Source organism: Homalodisca vitripennis, chromosome 1, assembly GCF_021130785.1.
Source record: "Homalodisca vitripennis isolate AUS2020 chromosome 1, UT_GWSS_2.1, whole genome shotgun sequence".
NCBI lineage: Eukaryota > Metazoa > Arthropoda > Insecta > Hemiptera > Cicadellidae > Homalodisca > Homalodisca vitripennis.
In genome coordinates this window covers 169201331-169221485 of record NC_060207.1, presented here as the reverse complement: position 1 = coordinate 169221485, position 20155 = coordinate 169201331, and the positions used below count along the sequence as shown (strand labels likewise).

The window sequence follows — 20155 nt, the reverse complement described above, 5'->3', positions numbered from 1 at the left end:
AAAAGAGTTTCGGAAGGTTTTTCAGTTCTTGTAAGATGTACAGTTGTTTTGTTCATGGCACATTTTTGATTGTACATAATCGATATTGATGTTATTATTTCCTCCACTTGGACCAACAAAAAAACTACATTTCACTTTGACTCTCATACAGCGCTCAAAATACGTAACCCAACAAGTCACAATTTGTATTACATTTTGTGTGTATGAGTTCCATAAAGGAATACATGTCAGTGATAATATCATCATCCATTTTAATAATATAATCTACCCTACACTGGGGATAATGTATAATTACATTTCTCTAATTTTCCAAAAGGTTTCCCTGTACGATCTCGTTATATCGGTTGTTTTCGTGGAGGACAACGTTTTGTTTAACTTCACTCACACCAGGTTTCAACATTACAAGAAGAAATACTCAGTACACTCCGAACTTTGCAAGTTCTTCCTTAAGATAGGCCGTTCTTAGAACACTTCTAGCCTCAACATGGCCAGTAAACGATATCACTATCTGAATCGTTCTCATGGCACCATCTTTTGCACAATTATTGCTGATTATGTAGTTAAATTTTAAGTTTCGGTATGCTTTACAAATCGCATATACTGTGGTTCAGTGTGATAAGTAAAAACACATAAACCACAATTATTATTGTAGTTTACTCATGAGAATACACCTATATTTGAAAATTATTATGAAAGCTACGTTATATAATTTTTTTTATTACGCCTGCAACATGTTTATTCACAGAAATCCAGAACTATTTAAACGTCGTAAAATAATTGTTATAACTATTAGCGATTTCTATTTAATTTTTTAAGGAAGTGATTGAGTTTTGTTTATATATACCATTGTTCATTTGAATGTAAAATAGTACACTATCACAGGTAGACATTATTTAACGGCACCCACTGATGCGACCAGTTATAACCTCACTGAGTAGAACCACATCCACTCCACTGACTTCCCTGCCGTTGTAACAATAATCGATTTGGAACATTAGCTATGCTTTGTATCCTTGCCTTCATCTCACCTTGTGTCTCAGTTGGGAAGATACTGCTATCTACATCTAGATAAGCTAATATACTTCGAACAGGTCGAGTTACGGTATGGTCTTCTTGTTTTGGGCTCAACACCTCAGCCCAAAAACTCTTTAAGCTAGTTCTCTTATACCTGTAAATAAGTGAATTGTACCGCATTATGGATGGCCTATATAGTTTGAATCTCGCAACAGGCCCACAACTAGTCTGCCTCAAAGTTCTGGAACTTCGTTCAGAAAACCCTCTCCCTCAACCATAATACTTAAGAATACTCTTTTGGTACATTTAATCATTATGGTTATTGTTACAAATATTTTTTGTACAATGTGACTCATAATATTAATTTTGTCATGTATGTTGGGCATGATGATAGAAATATGTTTACTAGTTTTGGTGCAGTTTTAACAACACGTTTTAACATGGAACCAACAACCAATAGCCCGTAATCCCCGTAAATAGCCAATATCCCCGTAAATGACCACCAACAAAAAGTAAAACTTATACCACAATTCCTCCTGCTCTACAATTCCATAACACTTTCTGAGAATGAAAAATGGCAAGGTCCTATAGGAAATATGTTCAATTATAATCAGCTTTGATTCTGTGTCAGCAATTGTTCTAATTGTAAAGCTAAGACGAATGAGCCTCTTACCAATCACAACTTACCTTTGAGAACACATTTTTATCTTCCTTTAACATATAAAACCATTTTATAAAAAAATGTAACCATCAAAAGTAATTAACTTTTTTTTAAAATTTTATTAAAATAAACAATTGAACATACATATTCTCAACCCACCGCCACCCCTCAATCTTGTGTTACAAGACTAAGACCACTCCACTAGATACAATTTGAAGGGTCCAGCCGAAAACAATATATAATGATTACATGGCGTAATGTGCGGTAGCTATCCACCCTGCTTGGCCTCAGCAGTGACATGTAGAGAGGTACGGGAACGGTGAATTTTGATCCGGCCGGTGTCCACTCATCTTGGCCTCAGCAGTGACATGTAGAGGTACGGGAACGGTGAATTTTGATCCGGCCGGTGTCCACTCATCTTGGCCTCAGCAGTGACATGTAGAGGTACGGGAACGGTGAATTTGTATCCGGCCGGTGTCCACTCATCTTGGCCTCAGCAGTGACATGTAGAGGTACGGGAACGGTGAATTTGTATCCGGCCGGTGTCCACTCATCTTGGCCTCAGCAGTGACATGTAGAGGTACGGGAACGGTGAATTTGTATCCGGCCGGTGTCCACTCATCTTGGCCTCAGCAGTGACATGTAGAGGTACGGGAACGGTGAATTTTGATCCGGCCGGTGTCCACTCATCTTGGCCTCAGCAGTGACATGTAGAGGTACGGGAACGGTGAATTTTGATCCGGCCGGTGTCCACTCATCTTGGCCTCAGCAGTGACATGTAGAGGTACGGGAACGGTGAATTTTGATCCGACCGGTGTCCAATCATCTTGGCCTCAGCAGTGCCATGTAGAGGTACGGGAACGGTGAATTTTGATCCGGCCGGTGTCCACTCATCTTGGCCTCAGCAGTGACATGTAGAGGTACGGGAACGGTGAATTTTGATCCGGCCGGTGTCCACTCATCTTGGCCTCAGCAGTGACATGTAGAGGTACGGGAACGGTGAATTTTGATCCGGCCGGTGTCCACTCATCTTGGCCTCAGCAGTGACATTTAGAGGTACGGGAACGGTGAATTTTGATCCGGCCGGTGTCCACTCATCTTGGCCTCAGCAGTGACATGTAGAGGTACGGGAACGGTGAATTTTGATCCGGCCGGTGTCCACTCATCTTGGCCTCAGCAGTGACATTTAGAGGTACGGGAACGGTGAATTTTGATCCGGCCGGTGTCCACTCATCTTGGCCTCAGCAGTGACATGTAGAGGTACGGGAACGGTGAATTTAGATCCGGCCGGTGTCCACTCATCTTGTCCTCAGCAGTGACATGTAGAGGTACGGGAAAGGTACGGGAACGGTGAATTTTGATCCGGCCGGTGTCCATAATAATATTCGTCATCCTCCACTCTTCTTTATACTGCATTCTCCGACACAGAACCATACACTCACCTCTGGCAAAACTTAGCCAGAGTTGGCACATTCTACTTCGCCCTGACGGGGTAAAAATCTAGCTGACATGCTATTAACAAGCTCTTTAACAATCTATCATTCCTTATGGAGGTAAATCCAAAATGGAGGTGACAGCTATGGTTATAAATCAAATAAAATTCGGCCTAATCTTTGTAGCATGTTGATGCTTCAATTTTTGAATTTTGAATGAGCAATTAATTTTGATTACCATGGAAATAATGAAAAATGTGTCTCATTGTTAGATTTTCTGTTTACAAATATTAATTTTTTATCCAGCGGCGCTCGAATGAGAGAGACGATGAGTAATGGAATTGAACACTTACCGAGTCACTTTTAACGGCTAGTGTTATCTAGTATTATCATTAGTGCAAGAAATATTTCTTATATTTCTTTTTCATATTACAAAAACAAACTACTTAGGTATTTCCTTCATTTGCTTGAAGCGAATTCAGTCTTTTGGAATAACCATTGTCTATGTGTCCACAAGGAAAACAAACAATACCTATCTAGTTTGTGCTGACATGGGTTCATTCCTCATTGGATCAGACATCTCCATTCAGTTTTGAGTTGATATGAATACACTGAAAGAAATCTGGAATTATTGGTTTGGCTGAGGAAAGAACGGGAATAGTTTGAATAGGTGTATATGATTAATAAATAAGCAAATTCGTAATATATAATGATAGAAATTGACACGAGTATAAGTTACGTTGTAAATACCTTATTAATTCATATCTTATTTTGGATTAACATGTTCTCTATTCCTATATACATAGATTATTCACACTCTAACAAATGCATTAATACTATAATATAATACCGAGAATTATATTATAGAAAATATACAGGATCAGTTTACAACGTAAAACATAAAGAAATGTTGTAATCTAATATACTTGTACTTTATACATTTATATGAACTTTCGGTGGTTTACACGCTAATAGTAGAAAAAGCAGAGCAGTATAAAATATTTTTATAAGTATAATAATGAAAATATACTTTCTAAAATAAAATCATTAATCTAGAACTTATTCTCTAGAAGTCGCTGTTGTATTTTATAGTTTTATTTAAAATGCACTAGATTAGATGTTTTATTTTAAAAATAAAGATGTAAAAACAAACATTCATAAACTAGTCTTTTTTTTATGATGGATATATTCATGAGTGTGTCGAATGAACATAAAACGATATTTTGCAACGCATGTGATAAATTTGAGATCTAGCCACAAAGGACTGTGAACCACTCTAATGCAAAATCGGTCAACAATCTACTACTCTTTGTATCTAATAAATAGTAATATAATTAATAAGACGCTCATCATTGAGCTAAATAAATATTTAAATTAGAACTAATCGAATATGTAACCAGCACAAATAATTCGCCACATAGTGATCTCCATTGAAATAACAAATGCATATGGTTTATAAATTTGCAATGGAACGAACTGTTACACTCTAGAAGAGCAGAATAATCGAGGGGTGAAAACTAGACAGAAAAGGCATAGATATAATTGTGTTAACTTGTGATCATATTTGTGGTTTTAATGTTCCAGGAATAAAACGTAAATAGTTGGTGATTTTAACATAATGGTTTATCAAATATTAATAGTTTAAAATACGTGGGAAATTTAAGTGGCTAGACAGCTGGAGTTATCATATAAATACTCTTGTCTCTTCATTTATGGTTCAATATTAAATTACGTTTTCTTAGTGCAACTGTTGTCATAAACAAATGTACTATATTTTGAAATGTGATTTGATTTATTTTAAGATAATATTTTTTGAATTTTAAATAACTCATCTATTGATATCCTCAAGTGTTAGAGGTTTGTCCAAGATCAGTATCAAATCATTCACCAACATAATACAAATGAATGCTACGAAACAAATTTGTCTATAAATACGGTGACAATGCATGAGTGATATAAAATGTAATATCCCGCTAAGATGGCTTGCAAGCAAACGGACAAGCAAGACTCATTAAGGTGCATAGTTGGCGCTCCTGCTGACGGCCCTTTAATGAGGTATTCACAATAATAAACACGTTCATGACAAATATTTTAATTATGAAGTTTTATAGCATGTTCCTCTTCGTCAACCGTCTCTGTTAATATGAAGTTTGCAATTTATGTTGCAACATTTTGGGATTCTGATAGTCTTTAACAGTGAGGAATTTTCACGAATTGTTGAGATAAGTAATTTGAAGTGCTGAAACGTTCTTTTGTAATTACTTCTTTCAACATATAATTTAGCTAATAGCTCATTATAAATATTAATGTCTTTTAATTCTCATGGAAGTTCAATATATCCTTATCGAATCAGGACTCGCCGTTAAAGATTTAAAAAAACATCAAGAATAAAAATTATGATTGTATATGTAAAATTAACAAGCGAAATTAAAATAAAATATTAACATTTGGTTGTCCGCGATTGTTTGATTCAACAAAAATTCATAACGAATTTATAGTTTGCATTACAGCATTGTGTTTGTTTTATTTGGAACATTGTTACTTGTAGTACTAATATTTAACTTATTATCAAGTACATAATTAATTATCTTACTGAATTAAAAGCCATATATTTTTAAAACTTTATTTAATCAGCTATGTAAGGTTTAAGGAACATAACGGTTAGCCATAAGCCAACAGATCTCTGCGCGTGTAAAACCAAAATAATTTATACTACATTGATGAACACACGTGAAACTTACTACTTAGGGATTTTTCTTAAGTACACCTTGGAGAAAACACTCCTCAATACTTGATGTGTTTTAAGAGGGTCCCAAGCTTTGTTTCATTGCACGATTATATATTTCTAATTTCCGACAAGATTTAGCTGAAAATTGTCTTTCTCTCTCTCTATCACTCTATGTAATATATATATATATATATATATACTACATAGAGTAATATATACATTACATATATATATAATATATATATATTATTGTGTATATATATATTTAAATATATATATGTATTAATGGACAAATTTACAATGTTTGGAGTGGTACCCCTGATGTCCATTAAATTGTCCTTGAAATATATTCTTAAATATCTTTGCGAAATTTTACCCACATCCATTGTTAATAATTGGTAAATCGGGTTGCCTATCTGGTTGATATTTGACCATAGTATTGTAAACATTTCATACTGCAGAGGAAACTCCGTACTTGAATTTTTGAGTATGCTATAACTTACAGGTGATCCTGACGCTTGAAGGCTTTGCCACACATTGTGCAGACGTACTTGCGCTCGTCGCTGTGCGTCAACTTGTGCTTGGCTAAGGCAGACGCGTTCCCGAACACCTTCCCGCACACCTACACAGATCAAACCATACAAATAAAGCATGGTTACGTACTGTAACAATACCTTGTGCTAAACTAAGGCAGAGACGCTTTCCTGAACACCATCCCGCACACCTAAACAGATCAAACCATACAAATAAAGCATGGTTACGTACTGTAACCCTACCTTGTGTACTAATATTACGTACTGTAACAATACCTTGTGCTAAACTAAGGCAGAGACGCTTTCCTGAACACCATCCCGCACACCTACACAGATCAAACCATACAAATAAAGCATGGTTACGTACTGTAACAATACCTTGTGCTAAACTAAGGCAGAGACGCTTTCCTGAACACCATCCCGCACACCTACCTACACAGATCAATCCATACAAATAAAGCATGGTTACGTACTGTAACAATACCTTGTGCTAAACTAAGGCAGAGACGCTTTCCTGAACACCTTCCCGCACACCTACACAGATCAAACCATACAAATAAAGCATGGTTACGTACTGTAACAATACCTTGTGCTAAACTAAGGCAGAGACGCTTTCCTGAACACCATCCCGCACACCTACACAGATCAAACCATAAAAATAAAGCATGGTTACGTACTGTAACAATACCTTGTGCTAAACTAAGGCAGAGACGCTTTCCTGAACACAATCCAGCAAACCTGCACATATAAAACCACACTAATAAATTAAAGTAACTTAATGTGACCATTCTAATCCAACTGGAACTATAATAAACTTGCATATTATACTAAGGCGTTGGAGTTATACCGCAATACTTCTGTGAATTTTACTTTTGAGTTATATAAAAGATTGATATATGAGATGAGAAAAGAAGATAGAGCGAATCAAACATGCATAGGCCAAATGAGAAAAATCTGCAGCTTATTGAGTTTTTAAGTTTTTAGTCGTAAATACTTAATACCCAAATATCCTAATTATATATTTTTTCTCAATATTCAGTGAATAACAGTTAATAATTTATGGCAATAGATTAGACCAATTTGTATATTAAGAGGGTAAAAACTACATAATTTGATGTTCTTTTTATGTTTTCCATAAACAGATACATTAATCATTCCAAATATTATGAATAAACATGGTTAAAAAACTAATAAAGCCTAGCTTAGTATAGGTACGGACGCTTACTTTCTTAATGGTATTTACATGGGTTAAGTTTAGATCCTTTTACATGTTTAAACCGTACGTTTACTCTTATGAATGTAAGACCAGTAAAACAAATTCTAAACCTCGACAATTCTTTAAAAATTAAATAATTTATCTTTAATAAACGTCAAGTAATTACAAGATTATCGAAGTTTTGAGGATAATATAAGAAAATAATAACTTACTGTGAAGTAAGTTTTATGCTGCGTTTAATAGATTTGTAAATAGATTGTTTACTGCTTAGCTCCTAACAGTGTCCCTGAATGTCGAGTAATCGTGTTTTCTGGCAGAACTTTTCTCAAATCATAAATCATGCAAGTCCCCTCCCACCTCTTGATTTATCTGTTTGCTCTGAGGAGTGGCTGGACAGAGCCTGGTTAGTCTCACGTTATTAGAATGGGTGAATGGTGAAATGAGGTAAGATAATGTTTGATCAAATTTTAAAATTTTGTAAAATCACTTGTGCAAATTAATATAATGGTTAGTAGGCTAACGACAAAAACATTTTTTGTAAAATAGATACATTAATTCTGTTATAAAAACAAGACCTTCTTTAAAAAGAAAACAACTTAAAAGTTGTAGAGACATATTTTAAATATAGATTTCCAATATAAATTACATAGTAATCAGTAAAATGTTTAGTACAATAATTAGCGAAGAAGACGATATATCTTTATCAAGTGGTTGGGATCTTTATACGCCATTTTGTCAGGGTTGCCTAATATGTTTAATTATTAATAAAACATATTTCTGTACTACAAATTAAAAACATGTTTATTCACGCTATTTATTTCAAAACTAGTGTATTGATGTAAGTTGCTAAAGTCAGCTGCTTACAGATCTCGCAGAGGGAAGCTCAAGTATTAACAGTCAAGAATGGACTCTGTAATATTAGTGCTTAATGTTTGTCTTCCGCCACTACGATACTTGTAAATGTGGTCAGCATAATTCTTAATGAATTAGCATAGTTTTGTAACTTAAAATTTATTGCTATTTATTGTACATCATTATTCATAAATTATTCGTCATTATTAACCTAATGCTTAATATGTCATAGTGTCAAGTTCCAGTAGAAGATATAGAATTTTTTTGTGGCCAATGTTAACACGTAGGGGTTTATTTTCTTCAATAAATTGAAGTAATATAACATTATTAACCTGTCTTGAAAATCAGAAGTTGCAGATATTATGTAATATTTAACCTTTACTTACTACAACTGTAAATAATAATATAGCTGTATTTTCATTATCGACTATATTCAGTTCTAAGGTTGTAAATTTATTGTAAAAAATAAGTTAATGGTTTCACAACAATTATCCTCGCTAATTTGTATTACAATAATACATTTTAATGTGTAATGTACTATTTACTATTATAAAGTGCACTTCACTTATTAAGAAACGATATTAAAAGTTAAAAGCAGAAAAAAGGGCTATGGAAATTTTTAATCATCCCTATCACTCAATAACTTACTGTTATTTTATAAAACCCCCTATAACTTAATATTTTTATCTTAAAAATTATAAAAAAATATTTTAAACTAATTTATAGCTTATAGTAAGTTAAAAGCGAAAACTGTATAGCAAAAATTGATTGAACGAGTGAAAATACGAAAGGAGAAAATTCGTGAACAGTTAAAAGCTGTTGTGTTCGTCGTGTGTGGTGGTCAATGTCCCGAGACGAACGACCGGACTGGCAACGAAAGAGACTTGATGTAGTTTTGGACCATTGACAGGATTGATCCTGGACCATTACTTTAATGTCTTAACTGTTAAAAGCTACTGCAATAGTGCGTGGTAGTTCACGGCTTTAAATGATTCTCTTAAACCTTGTAACGAAACGTCGAATGTCGTAGTAAAAATACCAAACCTATAATAGTGTTCAGGTTAAAACTACTAGTTTACAAGTTAATTAATCTTCTACTACAACGATAACAGTGAAAAAAATAGCCACACAATTCAGACATACATCTTTTTTATTTAATACGGTAATAATAAAAGTTGGTAAAGTCTTGAACCTTTATCCTGTATTCTTTCCTGCACATAATTTCTAGGCGTTAAGATTATAATAAAAATGTGATAATGTAATTATAAAACAATGTAGAGAAATTCACCTTAAAAAATTTCCAATGAATAACATATTTAAATTGTATCGTTAAAAATATCTATATTATAAAATGAGCTCATGAGAACTCCCTGCATATTGTTACATGCATTTCCCGATTTAAGAACAGATTATAGAATTATTTGAAAACATTTAACATCAAACAAACTCATGCTCAATATTTATTACCTGCGATGTACTAAACCCATGCTTGTTTCTTAACAGGGTTATTATGCGTATCCAGAATGTAAATACATTAATGCATCGTCATAATTTAATTTAAATTAAGACTTGGTTTGTTTTTGGTGGATGTATGCGTGAAAAAGAAGAATATGGAATACGATACACAATGATTTCAGAATAAATATATTACTTGTTGAAAATAATAAATAACAGTGATACAAATTGCACTAATCATAGTGATAGGCGTTCCAATGCATACTTTTCTAGTGTACAACTGAATAATCTCCTTTTCGTGCACACTTCCCAAAAGGACGTTCCAAGGCATTCTCTGAATAACATAAAAATGCTTACATTTTTGAAACGTGTGTGAAAATACCAGTACACAAAAATAATAGAACTAAATTAATAGCCATTATACATTATAAAAAATAAAAATATTTCAGTTTTACTTCAGGCTTAATGGGGCAGTGTGATCAATAATTTAAAATTCGTGTTACGTTTAATACGATAATACATGAAACTCATTTATTTCCAACAAATATTAATTTATTAATAGTTTTATACTTTTAATTCTAATCCTTTTCTTGAAAAATATTATTTAAGTGAAAACCTTTCTATTAATTTGGAATTGCGCACGCAAAAGTACTGCAAACGAAAATCTTTTGAAAGATAAACGATCTTACTCTTCACTGAATGAACCACTTCAGTCCAGTGAACGCTCTTTTAATATAAAGCTAAGTGACGTGAACATTTATTCAGGAGTTACTGTTTAATTAAACCAATTACTCCCCGAGCTCATTACCGATCATTTAACTTTTTACTGCGCACTTGAAACTGTTTTCCACCTTAAAATAACTCAATTGCGTTGTAAAAATTATAATATCATCGGTTATTTTTGCCCTGCAATTGTAGTGTAAAGTTATCTAAATCGGTCCATAATTGGAAGAGGGTTTCATGTATTAAGATGATCTAAAAATAAATTAGGTTTCCAATGTTTCTTGTTAACTTTTAAAGTTTTGAATAAAGTTTAATGACTGCATTTATGGTACACCATAATTTTGTAATGCATGGCAAATCTTATTTTCTCATTAAAATCTTTAAAATTTAAATTAAACAGTGTTTTTGCATTTATATCGTATAGTTATACAAAGTTGAAATTTATAATTTAATAACCTGTGATGAGATGCGTTCTGTCTGCTATTGACTAGATGTGATAGTAAAATCTCAAAACCCTCCCAAGCCAAACTCTCATAAACTAAACAGAGCAGTCTTTACTGTTTTATATAACATTTTCCTGTTATTTCATTTAAGTTTAATCTATTATCAATTAGCGTTCTAGAGCGTATGCTTTCAGTATTTACACATTCAACACAGTGCGGATTACCCTACTTGACCACATATGGACCACATATCAGCAATTAGTGCGCTTGGCTATTCTAAACCATCATAACCTGCAAACGTGGCCGCTTAGTAGTACCCTCATGGTATTACGTGGTTACCGACCAATGTTATCAATATTGATTAAAGAGAAGAATGCTTTAGTCGCATGTATTTCTCAATTCCCTTCATTGGGGGGGGGGGGGGTGTTTCCCCTATCTGTACTTATAAAAAACTCTCCAGATTTTTCCTTTTAAGATTAGCTAGCATACAGATCAGTGTTTCCTTAATTTTCCGACTATACTTAACTCTAAACATATAATTAATACCCACCAAGTATTTGTAAATTAGTCAGAACAATATGTTTATAAAAATTCGATAAAAGAAAATAACTTAAGATTTATTAATTTTTTAAGTATTAAGACCTCAAATCTGTATATACATTATTGATTCTATAATATCGTTATATTACTGAAATTTTGGTTTTGACAGAATTAGAGTTAGTCCCCTTATTTTTAAATAAACATTTATGTGTAGATTGCAGTATTACATTAAAATTCAATTTAATAACTTAGATATGATTAATTTTCTTGTTAAAATTTTTAAAAGTTTGCTGTGATTAATATACGAAGGAAAGAGTTACTTCCGATCTAAAAATATGTGTATAATGTTAAAAAAAGAGTAGCTTATATACAAATATATACTAAGTTTCTCATTAAAAAAAATAATAACGCAAGACCAATTTTGTATAAGTTAGACCGACATTATTTTTATTTTCCAACTGAATGGGAATGGTTATTATTGATCCATAAAAATCTCGTTCATAGTTATAAAAGACTGAATACCTAATGAGGGTTAATATATATATATATATATATATATATATATATATGTGTGTGTGTGTGTGTGTGTGTGTGTGTGTGTGTGTGTGTGTGTGTTCTGCGGACAGATAGAATGAGTTACAATTATACAGAATGGTACAGTGTTTACATCCCTGCGACATCGACAGAAGAAAGAGATTGTGTTAGCCTACTGAATGTTAGGCACCGATGACTTTATGTTTTAAACATGAACTATCATAGAACTCATTCTCGTCTTGGTAGAAATGAATTTTCATGCAAAATTCAAAGTGTACAGAAGAATTATTTGTGGAGATATTTTGCCACATGATAAATTGACATTTTGGTCCGTTAAGTTTTATAGCAGTCTTCAAATAAAAGTTCCGGTGAGCTAGCAAGAGTTCTCGTACGTAAGAGAGCACTGGAGTCAAATATTGTCACCGACTGTTAGCTTTGACTCCATTTTTTTCCTTTACTCTATGAATACATATGTCACTTGTAAACATCTCATTACTGTACACAGTTTTTTAAACAAATTTATTTATTCAGCTGCTTCCCCGTTTCCATCAAGATTACACTTAAGAACATTGTAAAAATACGCGATATAGCTCAGACAGATCCCATTGAGTATCATGCACAATCAGCAGTGTTTCTTACACATACACGAATCCTCATGTCAAATTTATAGTCTATAGATAAGGTTTTTCGAGATATAGTGTGGACAGCCTGACAAACATATTCGCAGACAGAACGTTACCTTTTCCAGACACTGGAGTGATAGGCTTTGCTAAAGCTCAGTCACAAATTACATGATTAAATAGTTATATAAATACTGTAACGTTATTTACAATGTATTGTTTCTTATTTTTGCTTTTAGTGCTTATTGTTGTTTTATTTCTATTTCAATTAATTTCACTATGATTTTGCTAAAAGCTCGTATTTTTATTGTTGCTATATTATTAATAATACTTGTATTTGGTAATGTTTTACACTGTTACTGTGTTGGGTTGTGTGTGTTACAAGTTGTCTTAGTACGTATTTTTGTCGTTGCAAATGTTTAAACTGTTTATCTTATGTTGCTACTTTCCATCTTTAGTTGTTAAATAACATAAGTATTATGTTTTAAAGATTGCAAAACCATTAAGTGAAAAAATAAATTTAAACTACAGAATCTAATAAAGCATCCAATTTAAGAAAAATAATGATAAATGTCCGCCCCTCTCCACAGTGATTCAGGAAAATAAAAATAGATACATAATTCAGACAATATAAACATCATTACTTCTATCTGGGTCAGTAGTCCAGTTACTTATATTCTGCTGTTCATCGGTAATGTCACACCAAAAACTACGTTTCTATTTTCTTGGATATAACCCAGTGTCCCACGGTAATAAGTGGGGGACAATCGGGACAAGTTTTAACCAAGCACAAATAATGTAATTAAATTATTATGCAACTATTTTATTACTAATAAGCAATGATACAATTTCCTGTTAATTGTTAACACACAATAGTAATGCGAACTATGAAATCAAAACAAATAGTTGATATAAAAATGTAAATTTGAGTACAGCCAACCATTTGTGCTACGAACGGCCAAGAGGACAAATGACTGGTACCTTAAAAAAGTATGTTATAAATATATTACAATATTTAAATTTAGTTAAGGGATGTTGTTACATTCATTCACATGGACTGCTGTAATGTTTAGGGATGATCATAATTTAAATATGAAATGCTGCAGATGTACAAAAACAATGGTGTTCAGAATTATTAAAAATGTGATTTAGCACAATCGATACGTAACGTTCGTTTGTATTACTGTGCAGTTACACGTCTGCACGTAATGGCGTTGTTACAGTGATTCACGTGTACTACTGTAATGATTAGGGATGATCACAATTTAAATATAAAATGCTGCAGAGATACAAAAACAATGCCATTCAGAATTATTAAAAATGTGATTTAGCACAATCGATACGTAACGTTCGTTTGTAATACTGTGCAGTTCCACATCTGCACGTAATGGTGTTGTTACAGTGATTCACGTGGACTACTGTAATGATTAGGGATGATCACAATTTAAATATAAAATGCTGCAGAGATACAAAAACAATGCCATTCAGAATTATTAAAAATGTGATTTAGCACAATCGATACGTAACGTTCGTTTGTAATACTGTGCAGTTCCACATCTGCACGTAATGGTGTTGTTACAGTGATTCACGTGTACTACTGTAATGATTAGGGATGATCACAATTTAAATATAAAATGCTGCAGAGATACAAAAACAATGGCATTCAGAATTATTAAAAATGTGATTTAGCACAATCGATACGTAACGTTCGTTTGTAATACTGTGCAGTTCCATGTCTGCACGTAATGGTGTTGTTTCAGTGATTCAGTTGGACTACTGAAATGATCAGGGATGATCACAATTTAATTATGAAATGCTGCAGAGGTACAAAAACAATGGCATTCAGAATGATTAAAAATGTGATTTAGCACAACCGATACGTAACATTCGTTTGTATTACTGTGCAGTTCCACATCTGCACGTAATGGTGTTGTTACAGTGATTCACATGGACTACTGTAATGGACTGTCTCACATTGTAAAACTGGTAAAGTGTCAGGTTCAGTTTTATGGTATGAGTAATGTAGTGAAATTTTCACAATATAAAAATAAATAGTTGTAGAATTTATATTATAAAATAAATAATTTTGAATAAAAAAAGGAATATTGAATGAATTTAAATGTTTTGAAACATTTTAAAACTACGAGTATTATGTTACAACGTAATTACGTCAGATAATACTATTTAAATGAATAACTAATATTAAGCCCGCGTTTCATTTAAACGCAAAATTGTAGGTTTTATACAACATCGCATGATTGTAAAGTACGTTACCTTTTACAGTTTCTTTCTAGGAAATTTGTTCCCTTCTTGGTATGAAGATGTGCTAAATCTTATATGCCAACAACAGTATTGATTATAGTCCGTTTATAGGTATATCCTTTACACAAATAATGACGTGTACGTTATATACAATTTTTTTAAATAGCTGCCATAGGCAATAGCTGAATAACTTTGATTTATTTAATAGGTTCTTATTTTTAAATTATTGTGGCTTTATATATGTTTGATCCGATTACAAAACTTTTTTCTCTTCATTTGACAAAGGAATACATACTTTATCCCATCATCTGGCTTTAAATAAGTTCACTAGCAGTCCGGTGAAATTCAATTTGTTGCTTGGTTTTAAAACTAGCCAAAACTAAAGTAAGAGTGCAATATATTATTTTGTGAACTACCGACCTATGTAGTTTGTCGCTGTATTCTTATACAAAACCTTAAAAATGTCTGGTTGTCTAAACAAAACATAATTCCAGTTTTATAAAAGAATAATTGTATATGTTGAAAATAACTATAAACATATTATAAAATATATCCAAAAGGAGGTAGCAACAGACTGAAAATCTAAGAAGGTCACATTATTTATATTATCATCACAGTTTTAGCCACAGACCACCGCCTCGCATTCAGTGCTCCTTGCAGAAACGATGCCAACCCATTAGCAACTCATTTGAATCGGAATAGCTTTATTATTCCTATGTTCAGGATTATTGTAATGATCTTAAACATTACAAAGTGCCTCCATATTGCTCCTTCTTTACTGTCTCTGTCACTGCCGTTTCCATACTATCTTAGGTAAAATGGTAGAACAGAATGTTCATATTTCAGACTTCTCTTTTATTTAGCAATACATGAGTGGAAAAATAAAGTATATTTTCTTTTTATTATTCTATTAGACTCAATCATTCAAAGTGTACACGAGGACATACGTTTATTATTTCAAGGGTATTGCATGAGAAGATTTATTATTTTTACGATTTAGAATAGTTTCATAACAAGTTCACGAGCCTTATTTCAATGTTACCTGATCTGAATATGATTAAGAACTATCAGCAATCGTTTTTTAAAATTTAGTTGATATTACCTCATTATTTAATATTATTTGATTTTTGAAATGCAACTATAGCAGCCAAGATAAGATTTTCGCAAATTTAGTGACCAGTGAAGCGTAGTCCGGAGGAATCATTGACATTAACATATAAGTTAACCAAGGACCCTAAGAATGTCTATGCAAAATTCAGTACAAACGGGTCAGTAGTTTTTACGCGATAGACACACACAAGCAAATTCCGTTATATTGTTATATACTATTACCGATATACGATAAAACAATTCTATAAAACTATAAAGTTTATAATTAATATATCTTTTACTAGGTATAATATAATATGAAGTAAATGAAGACATTGAGTAATAATTGTATTGACTATTGGATAAACATGATAATTTCCACAATATTCAACGTTTGGATTATTATCGTTAAATAATTTTATGTGTGCAATTATTCTTTGAGAATTAGACTAATATATACCACGTAAAAATTAATCTTTATAGCTAATTGCTTCTTTTAATTTAGGTACCTGGAGTAGTAAACTCGGTAAAAAAATCAAAGGGGCTTTAAGGTGAAAATGTTACGGTATTTACAAATTTTAAAAACACCATTTCTCATTATACGCGTTCAATATTTGTTCTAGCATATAATATAATTGGTTTTGGAAAATAATAATAAAGAGTAAGGGTAAGTATAAAAAGCGTAATAAAAATTTTTGTAATTTAGTTAATTTTTGAGAGGTAAATATAAAGTTACTATTGCATAACGCATAAACGTGGATATGCTTGCTGGCGGATAATAAAACAATACTCAATGGGCCATGTAGAGCGCGTGGTATCCTGCAAGGCCATTATAAGAGTAATAAAAGCACCCGTAATAATGACTGCTGTTAAACTAACGGCTGTTTCAGATGAATGGTATGCATTTCTAGGAGAAAACATTTTCTTATGCTCCTCTGTATGGGTGGCACTCCATGACTGAAACTGTAGTTCATTTAATATTGATACAGCTACTTCACAAGGTACAATTATATAGCTGGTGGTAGGTTAAACGTATTCTTCCCGTAACTATATAACGGGGATGGCAAGTATTTTAATAAGTCACAATGTAAAATGTTTAACACTAGTGTTAAAATACTTGAATTTTAAAAATTAAATCATCCGCTAAATACAAAGCCTAAAAATATATGATGGAAATTTTAAAGAGTACTTCAAGCATCTAAATACAGTAAAAACTTTCTGTAATAGTAATGTATGCATAGGGATGCAATTCTGGGAAATTACAGCCTCCACAATTAAAAAATAAGTGGCCTTTTTATTTTAATACCCTCGTGATTGCTGAGATTCAAAACTTATTTTTAAGAATGTTTAAACGATTATAACATAACTGTCACCTTTTCGATTAAAAAGTATAACTTACTAGTAAACTTTGTACGCCGGATTGTACAAGTTTTACATTTTAATGATATCTTAATAAAATGTACTCAAATTAACATAAATTAATCAGTTAAATTGTATTTTTTTATACGGGACTGTCCTCCTTTTATTCACATTTTGTCAAAATATCTTCACAATATTCTTTAAAAAAGTTTAAGCTATTTAGAGGGAAATTTTCAGATACTACTGTTTTAGGCATATACTAAAATTCGTAACAGCAATACCAATGCTTTACATCGGATTATTTTAAAGAAAATTGAGTATTTTATAAAGGAAACATGGAAAACATTTAGATCTCACAGTGTATCTCAAAAACTTAGTACAATAAAATAGTAATACATGGTACCAATCCGTTCAAGTGGGCAACAATCTTCCTTATACATAAAGTCAAGAATATTGAATAAATTCACGAGACTGGAAGAATAACCCTTAAATTTCTAGAGTTAAACAATACCTGAAATGCAATATCTCCGTCACTATTGAAATATGGGTGACTCGAAACAAATTTTGATAGTTAATATTTTTTATATCTCTGATGTTGCTAGATTCCAGCAACTTAAAATAACAATAAGATGAAGTTAGTATTAGATAACTATCTTATCATAATTTGGCAGAACAATTTACGTTCTTGGAATAAAACTGACATAAGTTTAAGTGAATCCATACTTTTGGATATACTCGTACATGCATGTGTCAAATTAATAACAAAAATGTGAAACACCAGTTACTAATTACTCGAAAAATATCATTAATTTATTACTTCATTGCATTTTTATCTCATATGTGAACTTTTCTTCAATAAATTTAATGTATAAAATGATTTTTTACAATAAAAATACTTTATTGAGTTTATAAATTGTAATTGCCTTTTATATCAACATCGTTATTTTAAGTAGATTTGATCACATTTTTATACATAACATACGAAATATTTTCAGTCTACACAATCTATTCGTAGTGTTTTATACGATTACTATATATTTAAGTGTAAAATAAACACCTTATATATTATAATTTAATTTTGTAAAAAAAGGTATTTTTTATTCAATTATATTATACATAAAAAAAGAAATATAATTCTTCTGTGTCATTAGAAATTGCAACGTTAACACTTTTAAATGACTAACATTATAACAACTGTTTAGTAATTTTTACGGAGAGTCTGTTATTATTGTCATGTTTATTTTATTAATAACTGGGTGATTACCATACTTATGAATTAAGAAGAATAAAATAAAACTATGAACAGTATGAGAATGACGATAATAGTTAAAAACATGGTAATTGATGTACATAAATTATTTAACAACCTCGGTCATTTATTAATTATACTTTTAACAGCTGAAAGTATGAATGTCTGTGATATAAATTCAATAGTGCTTGTATCTAATAAAATTTTTGATAGTATTAGATGTCTTAATTGCCCATGTTTTATTCAGCCATTAATTTTTCAAAATGAACTGCATTTTGTGTGCAATATAATGCTCACTAATGAGTAATTACGGTATTGATTTGTTTTTGTTTAATGCACTAATAAATTTCATTTATATTGGAACAGAACATAAAGTTATTGCAACATAGAATTTGACTCAGCGGAACATTACATTATTCACCAATTATAGGCAATTTTGAAGTGTTCCAGTGCGAGGCTGAAGTGCCAGTTGGCTGTTACAAAGGCAATAAAGGCTTCGATAACGACTCCATGGAACCACACAGGCTTAATTACATCGTGTAGGGGGAAAATAATTGAGGCCGATTTTTGGCTGAATTTAATACATCACGTAGCTGAAATTATTACCTCATAAATCTGATTTTATTTCACGTGATATTGTAAAATTTCTGAAATAAATCAGAATATTGATTCTAACTATATTGCATTAGGTGAAATACAAATCTCTGAATTTACTCTGTTGCAAACCTCTAAAATAGTTTTTTGTCATATATTGTACATTTTTTGAAAATTTATGAGACCTGCCCGCAACGTAAACTGTACAGAACGGAAACCTCTGAGGTCGCCGCATGAGGAAAGCCAAATATTTCTTGAAAAACTCGGAAATCACCAAGTAGTGTACACCTACTGATTTCTTACATTCGAGTTAGTAAACGAAGGATGTCGGTTATGTCCTGTATTCTATGTTCTAGTCACAGGTAATTGAAAAGAAGATACAGTGAACTATTGATATATTTAAGCTTTATAACAGTTGCGAAGATGCTTACGGGTACAAGCTTATGTTGTCAGCTAGTAGTATCTTCCCTAGTGTTCTGGTTCATGTTTATTTGTTCATGTGCCTGGTTGATTTCACATAATATAGTCCATCGCATTTTAAACGTGCCAATATTCCCCCAGAATTATTAAAAGAATCATAAAACAAATTGCTTGATCCAATAGTTTTGAAACATATTTAATACCTAAAATAATTTTGAAACAAAAATTAAGATGGTAAAAACAAGAAAAAAAACCACCGAGGAAAACTAAAATAAATCGTATAACTAATTATGTATATTATATATTAATTATGTAATTGTATATAATTATGTATAGAACACATAAAAGCCAGTTTATAAAACGTTCTCTCAGCAAAAGTCTCATGGATGAAATTAGCCTCTAAAACATCAAATAGAACCCGTAATATTTT

At 31.9% G+C, this 20155-nt stretch overlaps 1 protein-coding gene across 3 annotated transcripts in view; it reads right to left on the bottom strand.

Moving 5' to 3' along the window:
• Nucleotides 1-20155, bottom strand: part of LOC124352711 (serine-rich adhesin for platelets-like) — an 850824-nt gene that overhangs the window by 304114 nt on the left and 526555 nt on the right. For all 3 annotated transcript variants that reach the window (XM_046802336.1, XM_046802335.1, XM_046802337.1), the window contains exon 7: nucleotides 6340-6458. In XM_046802336.1, coding sequence (XP_046658292.1) covers nucleotides 6340-6458 — 119 coding nt within the window. The remainder of the gene's footprint in view (nucleotides 1-6339; nucleotides 6459-20155) is intronic.